General features: G+C 38.7%; 2 protein-coding genes across 6 annotated transcripts; one reads left to right on the top strand and one right to left on the bottom strand.

Annotated features, from left to right (window-relative positions):
* The first annotated feature begins 2,576 nt into the window (after positions 1-2,576).
* On the top strand, positions 2,577-5,152 carry LOC122080075 (probable xyloglucan endotransglucosylase/hydrolase protein B). 2 transcript variants are annotated; one of them, XM_042646951.1, is made up of 5 exons: positions 2,577-2,737; positions 2,881-3,074; positions 3,180-3,280; positions 3,419-3,612; positions 4,375-5,152. In XM_042646951.1, the coding sequence occupies exons 2-5, from the start codon at positions 2,885-2,887 to the stop codon at positions 4,772-4,774; spliced, it is 885 nt and encodes a 294-aa protein (XP_042502885.1). In that variant the 5' UTR covers positions 2,577-2,737; positions 2,881-2,884; the 3' UTR covers positions 4,775-5,152. The 2 variants fall into 2 exon arrangements, with proteins under 2 accessions (XP_042502885.1, XP_042502886.1); XM_042646952.1 differs by having other exon boundaries at positions 2,618-2,779.
* Positions 5,153-6,947: 1,795 nt separating this feature from the next.
* LOC122079593 (putative pre-16S rRNA nuclease) lies at positions 6,948-14,143 on the bottom strand. Of its 4 annotated transcripts, none has more exons than XM_042646183.1 (6): positions 13,995-14,143; positions 11,414-11,471; positions 10,367-10,435; positions 10,197-10,292; positions 9,291-9,380; positions 6,948-7,183 (listed from the first exon to the last, which is right to left on the bottom strand). In XM_042646183.1, exons 1-6 carry the CDS (start codon positions 14,141-14,143, stop codon positions 7,139-7,141), a joined length of 507 nt encoding a protein of 168 aa, XP_042502117.1. In that variant the 3' UTR covers positions 6,948-7,138. The 4 variants fall into 4 exon arrangements, with proteins under 4 accessions (XP_042502117.1, XP_042502116.1, XP_042502118.1 ...); XM_042646182.1 differs by lacking the exon at positions 6,948-7,183 and adding an exon at positions 7,263-7,416; XM_042646184.1 differs by lacking the exon at positions 6,948-7,183 and adding an exon at positions 7,278-7,430.
* Positions 14,144-14,303: the final 160 nt, after the last annotated feature.

The raw sequence follows: 14,303 nt of genomic DNA, 5'->3' as shown, positions 1-14,303 counted from the left end.
TATCATTTTTTTAAATCAAAATTGAACCATCTATTAAACGGTTTTACCATCCGGTTTCAGTAAAAATGATTTTGAATTTTTTTAAAAATGAAAAATAAACAGCTTAATTTAATTTTGACACCCTTAATATATATATGACAAAAGATATTAATTAAAAAAAAAAAAAATTTGCAGAACACCACCCTCTAATCACATTATCACTTATCAGAATGAAATCTACCCCTTTAGTCTCCATGTGCGGTGGGGCTGGCTATCTCTCACCTATAATCCCAATGCCATTACTCCTCTTCATCTCCATTGCTTGCTTAACACAGCCTCCTCCTTCCTTCCGCTTCACTTTTTTTTTTTTTTTTCCCATTCATTAATTATCGTCTCCTAATCTACCATATAACTGTCAATGATCAGCCATGCACATTGATGATTGAATAAGTGCACTTAAAAGTATCCCAAGCGATATAAAGTACCTATATAATCTATCTTCAATTACTGTTTAATGACCAACTATATCCATATGCCATAATATTGATGATGGGACAGGTGCACTTATTGTTAAAGTTTTTCCCGTTTAATTAAATGGAAATATTCGAAATGGATTTTATGCAAGTTAACATGACTTGAAGTGTAAAATGTCAAATTCAACAGCCATCACCATGTTTTGGATTTTTTTTCTTGTTTTGCTTATGTTTTCAATTGTCGCTAGACTTTAAGAAGAAGGAAATCACATTTTTAGCGCAATTGGCTTGGAGAGGATACGGTACTTCATCTCAGGAAGCGAGATCCCGTGATCAAATCTTTGTCATTGCACCTAACTTCTTGGGGTCATCGTACAAGAGTTTCTGCGGACTAACCCGACCCTGTGTAAACGATATCATAGTGACCCTAGGGACTAGTCGAGTCAAAGATTTGAACATCCTGTGTTTAAAGAAAAATATAAAAAAGAAGAAAATTACATTTTTACAATAGTAATTGGTAGTAATGTATCTCTCTCTCAAAGAGTATTTCTTGACTACTTGATATATGAATGATACCTTGAATGTGTCACTTTTCAAATTTGATGGTGTAAGTCAATTAGATGGCCCCATATATGATTTTCTCCATTGGGTTTTTCAGTGATTTTTGTTGAGCTTGCTTATTTAACCATTTTCAAAATTTTGAAATCTCCTTAATTAACGTAGATGTATCACATTGATTTAAAATATTTTAACTACAATTAGTTGATAATGATGTAAACGATATATGTTCACCAAATTTAAACATCTCACATTCCAATTATTTAGAGCATGATGAAAAACATTTTGAGCTTAGGGTGCAACTCTTTTAAAGTCACTTGACAGGTCTAGTGAAGGAAAGCCATAGGAATTCAATGATCCCACTCCCACTCCCACTCCCACTCCCACTCCCACTCCCCTCCATGATTTATCTCTTGGCGTATGAGAGGATATGGAAGTCTTTCAGTTTGGGTGTTGTGGGACCTTGCTCTAAAACAATTTAGGAGAAAATAAACTTGTATGTTTGAGTGTTTCTATGCCTAGATACAAGATGTGAAAAGACCACACAACCCCGGCCCATCCAGATTCCTCAACACACCCCCTCAATTGACCTGTACACTTAGTGCAGTGGCCACGCAAGCCCTCCCTCCCTCCCTCCCTCTAGAAAAATTTTTCCCCTCCTATGTTCTTAAAAAAGGATAGACAAATGCTTCACAAGTAAACATCAATATGTCTCTGCATCTGCATCCCGAAAGAGTAGAAAAATAAAAATTTCAGTCTCATTAGCATCGAATCTCTTTAATGGGGTACGCCTAATTTTGCCACGTGGAACATTGGTGTATTGAGTATTGACACTTGGATATCAATTAAATGGTTAGAAAAGGCAATGTGACATATTTTCAGATTCCTCAAATCCTTATTCTGCGGCTTCAGCGACGAGTCTGAATTTTTAACTTGTAAGCATGCAGAGATGGATATAATGTCTACCTCTCTACAGTTTTAAACATGTGGGAAGTAAGGTAAGGATTTTAGGAAAACCTAATAGTATCATCTGCCCCTCTCCAACTAAAAGTAAAGCAAAATGACACAGATCACGTATTTACAGATCGACTTCGTACTTCGTAGTTCCTACATTGTCAAACACTTACGGAGGCATTATCACAACCATGGATGGATGGAACTTGGAAGGACCAGAGAGACAGAAAGGTTGTGGGTGGGGCCGTGGTGTTCACCTTTACCAAATTACAACAATACCAGTGGGAAGATGGGACTCGGGTGCCTGCCGGGTGGTATTGAATTGACTGGAACTGGACTCGTTTCAATGTTTCCAAATGACTTTCTTGGAAATTCAATTCAATCCTCCGCTCATCCTCTCAAAACTACACAAACTAGCCAAACAATCCAATGTGCAAAACAAATAATTGCACTCTACCTCTCTGCCTCTTAATTTGTCCTCTTTTATTGCCACTGCACAATAATAGCTGTACCCCTGTATCACTTTCAATAATGTAATTTTTTTGGCCAGAATAATAACCATAATATTATCTGTCTATGATCTATCTGCCTATGGCCCTCTGCAGTTAAAAAAAAAAAGGAAACAGATTACACACAATAAATTCATAAAAGCTCTATTTTCCTTCTACAAAAAGGGTTGGGTTTTGCATCCTCCACTACTCTTCTGGGTTGGCCGATCAAGGCTTTTCTCCACCCCTTTCTCTGTCCTTCTCTCTCGATCGAGCATTTTTGAGGTTGGTAATCTACCGAGACAGGAGGATACCACACACTCATTGGTCTTCCACTTCTCATTTCTCTCCATTTGTCTCCACCCTATTACTCTGTTTGTTTACTACTATGCATTGATGGTATCACCGTTTGGCTTCTTGTTTTGCAGAAACATGGCTTCTTTTCTTTGGTCTCTATGTCTCTGCTGCTTCTTGTTCCTGGCCACTGGAACAATGGCAGCTGCACCCAGGAAGCCAGTGAATGTCCCATTTTACAGGAACTATGTGCCTACATGGGCTTTTGATCACATCAAGTACTACAGTGGTGGTTCTGAGGTTCAACTCTTTCTGGATAAATACACCGGTAAGCCTTCCTCCATTGAATCATTATTATTCGATGTTTTGCTTGCAATACACATCTAAAAGGAGCCTTGACTGGATGTTGATGTGGGTTTTGTTTTGGAAAAAGGTACTGGATTTCAGTCCAAGGGCTCTTATTTGTTTGGCCACTTCAGTATGGATATAAAGATGGTTCCTGGCGATTCGGCTGGCACAGTCACTGCTTTCTATGTATGTAAAAATTAGGGTTTGGGCTTGGTAGTTGTTGCAATGCAACTGATAAATGCACCCCCACCCCCCTTTTCCATTTCCCTCTTCTTCTATCACAATATTTATATTTTTGGTGGTGGTGTGGTGTTCCTGTATCAGTTATCTTCTCAGAGCTCAGAGCACGATGAGATAGACTTTGAATTCTTGGGAAATCGAACAGGGCAGCCCTACATTCTGCAGACAAATGTGTTCACAGGGGGAAAAGGAGACAGAGAACAGAGGATCTATCTCTGGTTCGACCCAACCAAAGCCTACCATTCCTACTCTGTTCTATGGAACTTGTATCAGATTGTGTATGTTTCCTTATTTCTTATTCTATTCGTTTGTTCCTTTGTTCTAGAAGCTTGGGTGGAAGTGGTACCACCCAATTTTTACCTTAGAAGAGGAAACTCTCGTTATTTTCAGCTAAAGCTAGATAAAAGGGGGAAAGATTAAAGAGAGAAAAAGTAAAAAAGAAGAAAAAAAGATTGGAGGTGGGGGGTTGCATCCATCCGAAATTCTGAATGTTGGAAGGGAGATCCGTCCTTATATTACAATGTTACTGCTACAAAATCTTTTACACAAAGATGAAATAAAAAAAATAAACCCAAACAAAATGGATTAATTTCTTTGGGTTCAAGATCGAACTACCTTCTAAGTTGGCCGCCGACATCTCTTGAGATTTTGTAAAGCTATTCCTATTTTCTAAAATTGAAACATTTGATTAGACTTTGTGGGCTATAGTTGTTCCTGTCCTCCTGTAAACTGTATACGGTATACCCCATTTATGTTCTCTCTCTCTCTCTCTCTCTTTGTTTTTTCCCCCTCACTGATTCGTTTTCTGGAACCATCTTCATTCAAACACCCACCCACTCCCAAAAGAAAATAACAAAGAGTTTATAGGTGGAGGAGGGGAGGAGTTTCAATTATTTTTGGTTTGGGTCCTTTCCCTAGTTGAGGTGGTGAGTGAAGGAGTGAATGAATGCAATTAACTAAGTGTGAAGTGTTTAAAATTATTAATTGGGGAGTGGACTGTGGATATGATATGATGGGTGGTGGTGGTGGTGGTGGTGCAGGTTCTTGGTGGACGATGTGCCGATAAGGGTGTTCAAGAACAGCAAAGAATTGGGAGTGAAATTCCCGTTCAATCAGCCGATGAAGATATACTCGAGCCTGTGGAATGCGGACGACTGGGCTACGAGGGGAGGGCTTGAGAAGACGGATTGGTCCAAGGCACCCTTCGTTGCGACGTACAGGAGCTTCCACGTTGACGGGTGCGAGGCGTCGGTGAACGCGAACTACTGCGCCAGCCAGGGGAAGAGGTGGTGGGATCAGAAGGAATTCCAAGATCTGGATGCCCTTCAGTGGCGGAGGCTCAGGTGGGTCCGCTCCAAATACACCATCTACAACTACTGCACTGATAGGGTGAGGTACCCAACCATGTCTCCCGAATGCACCAGAGACAGAGATGTTTGATGAGATGAACGAAAACATGAATTTTCAGATGATGATTTATTCTCAAGGCCTTAGCTACCTTAGCTTACTACTACTGCTGCTCCAGAAACCGATCTATTATTATAATTAAGTAGTATTATACCGAAAGCGTATGTCTTCTATATGATCATCATCATCATCGTCATCGTCATCGTCATGGTGAAATATGGAATATGGATTGATTACATTTATAACTAGTATCGACATTCATGGTTCTTAGATTCTTGCATATAAGTACGCTGGATTTCGATCGATTATGTATGTTTGTTTGTTGGTCCCTTCTTCCAGAGGGTCAGGCAATAGTCGTTTGGTTTCGTTTGTTGTTATATGTATATATCAATCAAGCTGCTGTTATATATCTTTATATGCGTAAAAAGAAGAAGAAGAAGAAGATAGTGATGCAGTAGATGTGTTTTGTTTACTGATTAATCATCATTAGGAACGAGTTGAGTTTCCTTTCACTTGCGCTGGAGTCTGGAGAGAACAGCACAGCTGGTTGCCAATAATTAGGGAACTCGCATCTTATGGTTTCCAGCCAAGGGAGGGGAGTAATGAGTAGTTTTACTTTACAAACAACGAAGGATGGAGTACTTTTGCTATATTATTTCTTGGAAACATTATTATATATCCCTTTTTATATGTTAATAATAATTATGATTATCGTGTTGTGATTTGTGAACAGAGTTTTATTCTGCTTTTTTTTTTGTGAGAGAGAGAGAGAGAGAGAGAGAGAGAGAGAGAGAGAGAGAGAGAGAGAGAGAAAAGCATAGCTAGTATTTTGTCAGTCAGCTATATTCTGCTTAATTTGGAGAGAGAGAGAGAGAGAATCTCGAATCTCGAATCTCGAATCTCGATTGATGAATAGCTCAGTGGCACCTACCGATTACCGAAGATGCGTTTCAGTCTATGAGCAATAAGCCCAGTGATCACGAGCTCTTCCTTTCCCCAAACAAAAGTAAAACCAAACCGCTTTTTGCACCGAAAGACACCAGCAATGTCCATAGGTCTTCGCTTCACCAGTCACCACACAAGATATCGTACCCCCACACGGTCCCGAACTTCGAATTTCGAACTTCCACTAGGCATCTGGCTGGCTAAAACGTGGGGAAGGGAAAAAAGAAAAAAAAAAAGAAACAAGAGCTCGTGATCCTGAATCATCTGATATTACATTGCTCTCCTCCATCTCTTCCTCTATTTCCCCTACCCATGCAACTCTCCATCTCTTTCATGGATTCTAGGAAATTGTTCGTTTTTTTAATGCGTGATAAGACACCACATAGCCATCACGCATACGATGAAATTAGGGTGGAGTAATCAATTCTGATCTAATCCAAAGGCCCACTGCAAAATCTGTAGAGCGAATCATGCCCAATCTATTCTAATCTGATTCAGATTCTTAGAACCATGATCCCACGAGGCTGCCGAGAGATTCAATTGCTTTCGAAGCATCAAAATCATCTAAGGTGAGATTCAGTAAACATCCAACAGCTATGGTGCATGGCCAGGCCTTCCAAACTGTTGAATGCTCAATGCACCCATTGCTCGAGGCAGACAATTGAACTCCTTACAGTCTGACAAACCTTTCTAAGAAAAAATGGGACAAGAGATTGCTATCTGATCCTGTGGCCAGGCCGCTTGCACCAACTCAGGCTGTACGTAAGTGCATTTACATGAATGAATTTTGGATTTCAAAGTGGGTGAGGTGTCCCTTTGCCTGGGCACAGGGGCCATGTAACCAAAAAGTTAGTTGCATTTCATATTCCAATTGCAGTGTAGCAAATTCTTGTTTTTCAAATAAAAAAAAAAAACCTCATACCATAAGTGGAGTCGCATTTCATGGTTGACTAGAGGGAAGGGTGGACAGTGCATTAAAAATTGAGAGAGAGAGAGAGAGAGAGGGGGTAGCAGAAAGCTTATGAGGCAGCTACACATGTCAAGCCACACTATTTGTCATCGCTGTGTTTTTTTCCTTGTAAATTCCGTGCAAATGATATTATACATCATGTAAATTTTTCTCATTTTTCAATGTCATTTTTGCATTTTACATCAAAACAAAGCCAGCGAATATTATTTTACAGCAAATTTTTCTTTTCCCCCATTCACATTTTGGATAAAAAAAAGGAGTCTAAATACAACAATGATTTTTACCAATAAATAAAAAATAAAAATACAACAATGATTTTTACCAAAAGACATACAACAATGAAATCCATAGTGGCAGTAGCCCGGGGCTGCACAGCTTATTAAGTGAAAACCATTGACGAGTTGGACACCATATAATTGGCAGTGCAAGCATCGGCATTGAAACCCATTACCTTAACCCCTCCACATATGCATTGGTAGTGATTACTCCCCCGACTTCATTTTCCTGTGCATGGTATCCAGGTACCCCTGTCAAAAAACATCATGATACCAAGCCTCTCAGTTCCTGCATTCCCTGCATTCACATGAGCAGATAGAAGCAAATCTAGCTCCCCCCCCCCCCCCCCCCCTCTCTCTCCGTTGGAGGTCCGAAATCAGCGGTTTGTCAAACTGTCGGTCCATGTCCTCTGTTTGAGAAAACGGACCCTCATCCACTAGGCCAGGTCAGCCGCAGCTTTGGATGAAGAGGTGCCGCTCAGGTCCTGCGCAATAAAAGCTGTGAAAAGTTCGTTGAAATTGCAGGGGGAAGAGGGATACCTACTAATCCTTGGCAAGTACACAGGCAGGGGAAAGAAAAGGCGAGGCGAGGCAAGGCGAGGCGGGGAGTTGAGGACAACTGAACTCCTTTATCAGTTTTGCTCCATGTGTAATCAAATTAGATTATAAACTCATATCCACATCAGACTTGGGACCCAGTCCACGGGATCTGGGGTAATGTTCAGCACCAATAAGAAAATAACACATCCAAGGTTCTTTAAAATAGAGTATCTGAAAAGGATATTTCTGTAAATAAAGACAATGCAAAAGGTTCCAGTGTGTTTCGCCAAATTACTGATGGGTTTCTGGTCACCTAAGGTCACTAGGATGCAGAACTCAAAAGAAAACAAGAATTACAGTCCAGTAAAGAAACCACAGGTTGAAGAGAATTTTAATAGTAGAACATAAGAGACCCTAGAATGGAAAGAACACTGGTGGAAAATCAGATTTATGGAAGAGAACAGTTCATCAAAATCTGGCTCAGATCTGATGGTCTGGTGTAAATTTATGGCGGCATCCTACCGAAGATAGGATTCTAGATTTAGGGTTTCAAGAACAGGGAAGGAAGAACTTTGGTGAGTCTGAAGAGCTCCTGTTTGAGGATATGAGATGGAGGAGATCCAGAGGCTTGAACGGTCCAACCGTGGGTGACGAGGTCATGGAAGGAGGGTTCCTGAACCCAGAAAGCTTCAAAGCGGAATCTCAAGATCTAATTGGCTCAAATCAGTAATAAAAAAAGTGATCAATCAATATAACCAGATTCAATAATAAGTAGAGAATACTAATCTGAAACAGAATCCGGAATTTCATCCACGATAAGAGAATTGAGAATTTAGATCTGATATAGGACTCTACTAAACCAGTAGCAAGATCTAAATTTGAAAACAGAAATCAACAAAAAACCTGGTCCGATTACTTATTCTGAAAACAGATTTGAAATCTCAGATTATATGAAAGAGAGCACCAGATTTCCTCCTTGATGAAAAAATCTCAGTACTCATTTAAAGACTGAAATGTTAAGACCAAAATAGTGGGAGACCTTCCAGATATGGTTTTAAGACGAGAGAATTAATCAGGAAATTAACTCAAAATAATCGGATTCAATCAACTAAAGCATGCACAGGAAGTAAAGGAGTTTCTGAATACTGACTGAGCAGAATGGATGGAGAAATAAGAACAGGAAAGAAGGATATGAACCAACCCTCTCTCCTGGAACTTGACTGGACCCACCAAGGAATTCACTGAATCTCACATTCTCACTAAGGTATTCAATCTCACAGATTAATGGAGGCAAAAGCTCCAAGATCTGGTTTTGAGTAAACCAGTTTACACCCAAGCCGCGAGGCTTGGCCTAAACCAAATACTGGTTCAGTTGAACTGCAGAATTTTTTTCTTTTTTTTTGGCTTGGGTTGGTTCCTCCCGCATTGGTATTTCAAGGAGTACTTTGGACAGGTCTGCCCATTTATGAAGCTCATCGAAAAGATCCAGATTCAGTGAATAAGGGCTGAGGCAGTAGGGAGAATCATGTTGATAAGCTGAGACACCAAGCTATATCATCTAACAACCTTAAGAATGTACTTCATAAATTTTTTTCATAGGTGTAAAGCAACTCTCATTAAGATGTAACTAACTTCTCTGTTATTGACAAAGTTTCAGTTAATATTGCCCTACATCTGGAAAATAGAAATAAAAGGTTTTAGTGCCTTCATAAATCTGCATAGTTTTCCAGCACAAAACACCAAATCTAGTAGATTCATTTGTTAGTAGTAACAACCTCTAGAAGATCAATCTGAGCACATCTGAAGGAAGAATTATTACCTGGAGTATCCCAACAGCAGCAAATTTGTCAAGAATTGTCTTTGAATGTACTGGGTGTAGATTTAAAGGCTTCAATAATAATTCAACACTCTGCAAGGAATCACTAGAATAAGAACCAGTCTCATGCAATGGCAATATTAGTTGATAAAATTGGGAAATGGAGGTCATATAAATTCCATTTGAAGAGCTACAGGGAATCAAGGTTAAGCTCCCTCAACAGCTTTTAAAGCGAGGCCACTTGAGCCACATTTAAAGGTCTGTAAAAGATGCCTTCCTGCAGTGTATACCAGCCTGATGGCACCCACATGGTAAAGATCGTAAAACAAAAACCTATGAGTCCAGATTACTAATTTACAGAATCAAAGGAAACTGGAAGAACGAGAGAGTCCAGCTGAGCTAGGATCTAGACTCCTTCCAAGAGGCAAGTTCAGCTACAAACGGTCGCGCAAACGCACCTTCCCTACCGGCCCTGTTCTCTAGCTCTGTCCCAATAAACCTCCTAACTTGCTTCCCTGTCGAGTGATCCTGCAAGGGATTGTTCATGGAAATACTATCGAGATTCTTCGGACCATATCATCCAATGTTCATTGCCATAAGGTACACATACAAAGGATGTACCCGATATATGGGTGCATGCCTATATTATTAAACTTTACTGGACGATCAATCCCTATAATCTATAAGATCCTTCCTATTCTCTGGACATTCTTTTTTTTTTTTGGGGGGGGGGGGGTTTGGGGGTGGGTTCCAGAATGCCCATGTGGAAGCCAACCTGCTTAACAATGGGCTTAAATTAGCCACTACATTTGCCCCACATGTATGGCTACACCATGTTTCCATCTGTCAACATTATCATGATCAATCCATCTTAGAATTGACCAAACTAAGAAAATAACAACCGCTTACCTTCGATGTAAAGCGTTCATCCCAATATGTATACCTCAAACCTTCAAGTTTCCCTGTCTTGCGAAGATCCTCCACAAAAACCTTCACTTGAACAGCCTAACCAGAGCAGCAAAAGATTATGATAAATGAAAAAATAAGATAATAAATTGAGAATCCAAATGAAGACGCACATCTGGTGTGTTCCGCTGGTTATCAAAAGGGTAGCCAACAATGAAACCTATGAGTGAAAGTTCTGAAATCTGCATATGAACATAAAGGGCAGATCAGACCCAAAATTCAGATAGCAACAAAAGATGGTTATGATCTGAAATAATTATGAATATTAAATGAAGATTGGTATTAGGGTCTTGTGACAATGGTCACATCCTATATGACCGCATCACCACCAAATGGAGGGCCAGCAATGGTTCTACCCATAAAAGAAGCATCACTTGGGTAAACAACAACATTAGGAAGGCCAAAAGACCTGCAGTATAGTTGTCACAACAGGATACATACTGTAGAAACACATATCCTTTCCTATCATTTTCCTTGATAAGGAAAAGAAAAGCCTTCACCGAAATTATTAATGTTTAATACCATTATAACATTGGATTTCTACGATAATCCAACTGAGCTTGGGCTTGGATGGATTTCTCAAGTTTGTAGATTTATGATAGCATAGCATGGGGTTTAAATTTAGCAAAGAAAATGCCACCCTAAGCTACTCCATTGCCATCCCTAGTTGGGATAGACCTGCCCAAGTGCCCAGACCAGCCCCACTTCGCTGTTGCGATCCCTAGTTGGGTTTCTTGTATACATATCTTGTCATGATTTTAATAATCATTGCAAGGGAAGCACTTCCTATATCACAGTACTGAATTATTTATCCAAGTTGTGAGTGCTGAATGCTGACACCAAGTTGACTTAACACTAGATTACACAAGACCCACATATGAGCTCCAACAAAAACTTGCTTACAGATCGCATTGGCCTAGCCTGCTAATGCAAACAAAAAATACGAAATCGCAACTGTTGAAATTTATAGCCATCACATCATCCTGACATTCTACATAGGACAAATAACTAGCCAAAACTAGTAGTTTGTTTTGTTCTTTATAATTCAAATCTGTTCCTGTTTATTACAGAGACACAAATGTAACATGCAAAGCCTAACATGCTGACCAAAAGTCCTCACCATTGGATGAGAATGAAAAAGCAAACACTGATAAACTTACCAAAGATTGAAAATCTTTTGCCATCAAACAAATATTTGACTGCTTCCTTACTAGTACACTGCAGCATTAAGATCCACAGGATCCATGGAATGAAATCACCAAACAAGAAATCAATGGCACAAAAACCAAAGCATATTGAACAAGATAATGAGACCCAACAATAGTAATTCTGTAGGTGAGGCAAAAAAAGAAGTTTCAAGTAACCTAAATGTTAAGAAGTTATAACGCAGGATGAGGTGCTTATGTCGTTATATTCTAATTAGGGGAAGAAAACAGAGAAAGAAACAAATTTGATATAATAAGCAAAAGGAAATGGCTGATATTGGAAATAGGTTATACATAACTGGAAGGAGTCATTTTTAGAACCAAACCCCAAAGAAGGCGGCTGCCCTGGTTCGACTGCCAGTTATTTGGAATATTTAATAGTCATAATCATATCTGAAGAGGAGGGGTGATATGTGGTTCAACCATTCAATTCGCTGATTCATAGGGATTATCATATAGCTCTACCCAGTTCTTAAAGGAAGGGGTGTCAAAAATCAACCCAAACCATTGGACCGACAGGAATCCACCAAAAACCTGAACAAAACCGATTCCCTAAGTGGTCGTGTTCAGTTTGGGGTTTTTAGGAACTGGGAAACAAAAATAAAATTGGTTTTGTACCATATTGTCAAGGCGTCTAGGCTTTTTCTTTGGTCCAAGGTTCATGGACAACATACCTTGTTTATACTTCACAACTTTACGTTGATTGATGTCTATTGTTTGCATTTTATGAACATCCTTATATAATACCCTATGCTTTGTTTATAATCTGTTGGTTTTCTTATATTAGGTTATTACTAGCATATTTATATCATATTGCATCAGTATGGCTTATCTGTTGCATATATAATTACATATAAGCATAATTATATAAAAATATCATTTCTATATTATATAGTCATATATTGCATGTCTAGGGTGCATAGGTGATGCCTAGGCAGGCACCATGTCACCTAGGTGCCACTCCAACGCCTTGGTCATCTGGTCGCCATGATAACTATGTTTTCTACATTATTATTATAATAAGGAAAGCCAAAACTGAACTGGTAACAAACCAATAACCGACCATTAAGATCCTACTAAGAAAACCCGATGAAAAACCTGAAACTGACCAGACAGAAAATGAAACCGAATCTCACCTTAACAATTCAGCTTTAATTTGAGCCGGTACACGCATAAAACCAATTCGGACTGATCAAAACTAGACCAATCCAACCGTTTGACACCCCCTGCTTATATGCACTAGGTGCTTGATGGTTCAGCAGGTAAAATCTGTGGCTTGCTGTTGACAAAACTTGGTATCAAATCCTGACTCTACCTATCTAAAGAGGGGGTGCTGTAGTTGAAAGAGGCAAAATATTTCCTCTGCCATAGTTTTCTACAAAAGAAGTCTAGGTAATTTAGTCGAAAATTTTTTAGGCTATCTTCTGTAAGTATTTGACTTAGCTATTCAATGATTGTTGTATTCGTCTAAGAGAGCTATCTTACTTTTATAGTTTTTAAGGTGTTGGTAAGGCGACGCCTTAGCAGCGCCTTGGCGCTGATGCGGTCTAAAGATGGTAAGGCAGTGCTCCGCCTTATGTGAAGTGGCGCCTTATGGGTTTTTTTTTTTTTTTTTAAAAACACTTTTAAATTACTTGTGAAGATTCCAAATATAGATTTTTTATTGGTAGGTGTATAGTTTTGTTAACACTTGAAATGTATGGGATCAGCTTTACTCCACAAAAAATAACCAAAACAAACAAAACAAAATAAAAACTCGATTCACAAACAGGGTTTGGATTTTGTTAAGGGTTTTAAGAAAGGGCTTTGAGAAGGAATCAAGGAACAAGGAAGAACCACTGATCCAGGAAACCATTTTGCTCCGGTAGCGGTGAACTTCATTCTTCTTTAATAGGAGTAGAAATATAGTGGATGACCTTAGGGCTTAGGCACTCATTTTGGCATCATAGAGGTAAGTATAATAAATACTTGTATTTTTTATGTTTCTTTTCTTTATATTTATAATTTTGTTTCACAATTATGTATTTATATTATATGTTAATATGATTGATGATTGATGATTGATGATTGATGAGTAATGATTGATGATTGACGACTGACGATTGATGATTGATGATTGATGATTGATGATTGATGAAGATGAACTTAGTTTATTCACTTTATTGATTTGTTTTCTTGATGAATATCTTACATTGGTATGAATATGAACCTTTAATATTTATTTAACATATGAATAATAAGATTCAGCTAGGATTTGAGCCAAATAGATTGGTTCTATAAAAAAATTACAAAAGAACGCTTTAGTCAATAAGGCGACGCTTTATGCCCGCCTTATCACTAAGGCGCTCCGAAAGACCCTCAAACGCCTTCGTCGCCTTACCGCCTTAAAAACTATGCTTACTTTTGTTATAACTCTTTTTTATCTTTTAAACTCAACCAGACAGAGAGCCTTAAGGAAAAATCACAAACTTCTCATGGGAGGAAAATTACAATTACCAACTTTAATCATGTACAAACAATGCGGTTGAATTCATACCTTAGCGGGGATGCAATTTTATTAGAAGGATCCGAAACAGCTAAACCCACATATTTATGGCCGACATCTAATCCAAGCAATCTACCTTGTCCTAGGTTATTCGTCTTCAGCAAATCATGAAACAAATTGATTGGCTTGACATATTTCATCTGTAAGTCAATAAAGTAAATGATACATTTACTATCATCTCATCCATATTTAGCAAAAAAATGAAAAGGTTTTCATCATAATAAAGCAAATATATGATAATACTTTCTTGAAGCCATAAATTTTATATTAATAAGTCATTAAAGTGTTAGGTTCAGGGAA

This window comes from Macadamia integrifolia, chromosome 5, assembly GCF_013358625.1.
Source record: "Macadamia integrifolia cultivar HAES 741 chromosome 5, SCU_Mint_v3, whole genome shotgun sequence".
In the NCBI taxonomy this organism is placed as follows: Eukaryota; Viridiplantae; Streptophyta; class Magnoliopsida; order Proteales; family Proteaceae; genus Macadamia; species Macadamia integrifolia.
The sequence above is the reverse complement of the archived record's forward strand: the minus strand, read 5'-3'. Positions and strand labels throughout refer to the sequence as shown.

What these genes read in the sequence shown, in the direction of transcription:
- LOC122080075 (XM_042646951.1), top strand. Translation starts at nt 2,885, where the DNA reads ATGGCTTCTTTTCTTTGGTCTCTATGTCTCTGCTGCTTCTTGTTCCTG. An exon ending in CTTTCTGGATAAATACACCG is followed by an intron (nt 3,075 to 3,179) that starts GTAAGCCTTCCT and finishes TTTTGGAAAAAG; the next exon opens with GTACTGGATTTCAGTCCAAG. An exon ending in TGGAACTTGTATCAGATTGT is followed by an intron (nt 3,613 to 4,374) that starts GTATGTTTCCTT and finishes GTGGTGGTGCAG; the next exon opens with GTTCTTGGTGGACGATGTGC.
- LOC122079593 (XM_042646182.1), bottom strand. Translation starts at nt 14,143, where the DNA reads ATGAAATATGTCAAGCCAATCAATTTGTTTCATGATTTGCTGAAGACG. An exon ending in ATGAACGCTTTACATCGAAG is followed by an intron (nt 9,381 to 10,196) that starts GTAAGCGGTTGT and finishes GATTCCTTGCAG; the next exon opens with AGTGTTGAATTATTATTGAA. An exon ending in CTGCTGTTGGGATACTCCAG is followed by an intron (nt 7,417 to 9,290) that starts GTAATAATTCTT and finishes TTTATTGCGCAG; the next exon opens with GACCTGAGCGGCACCTCTTC.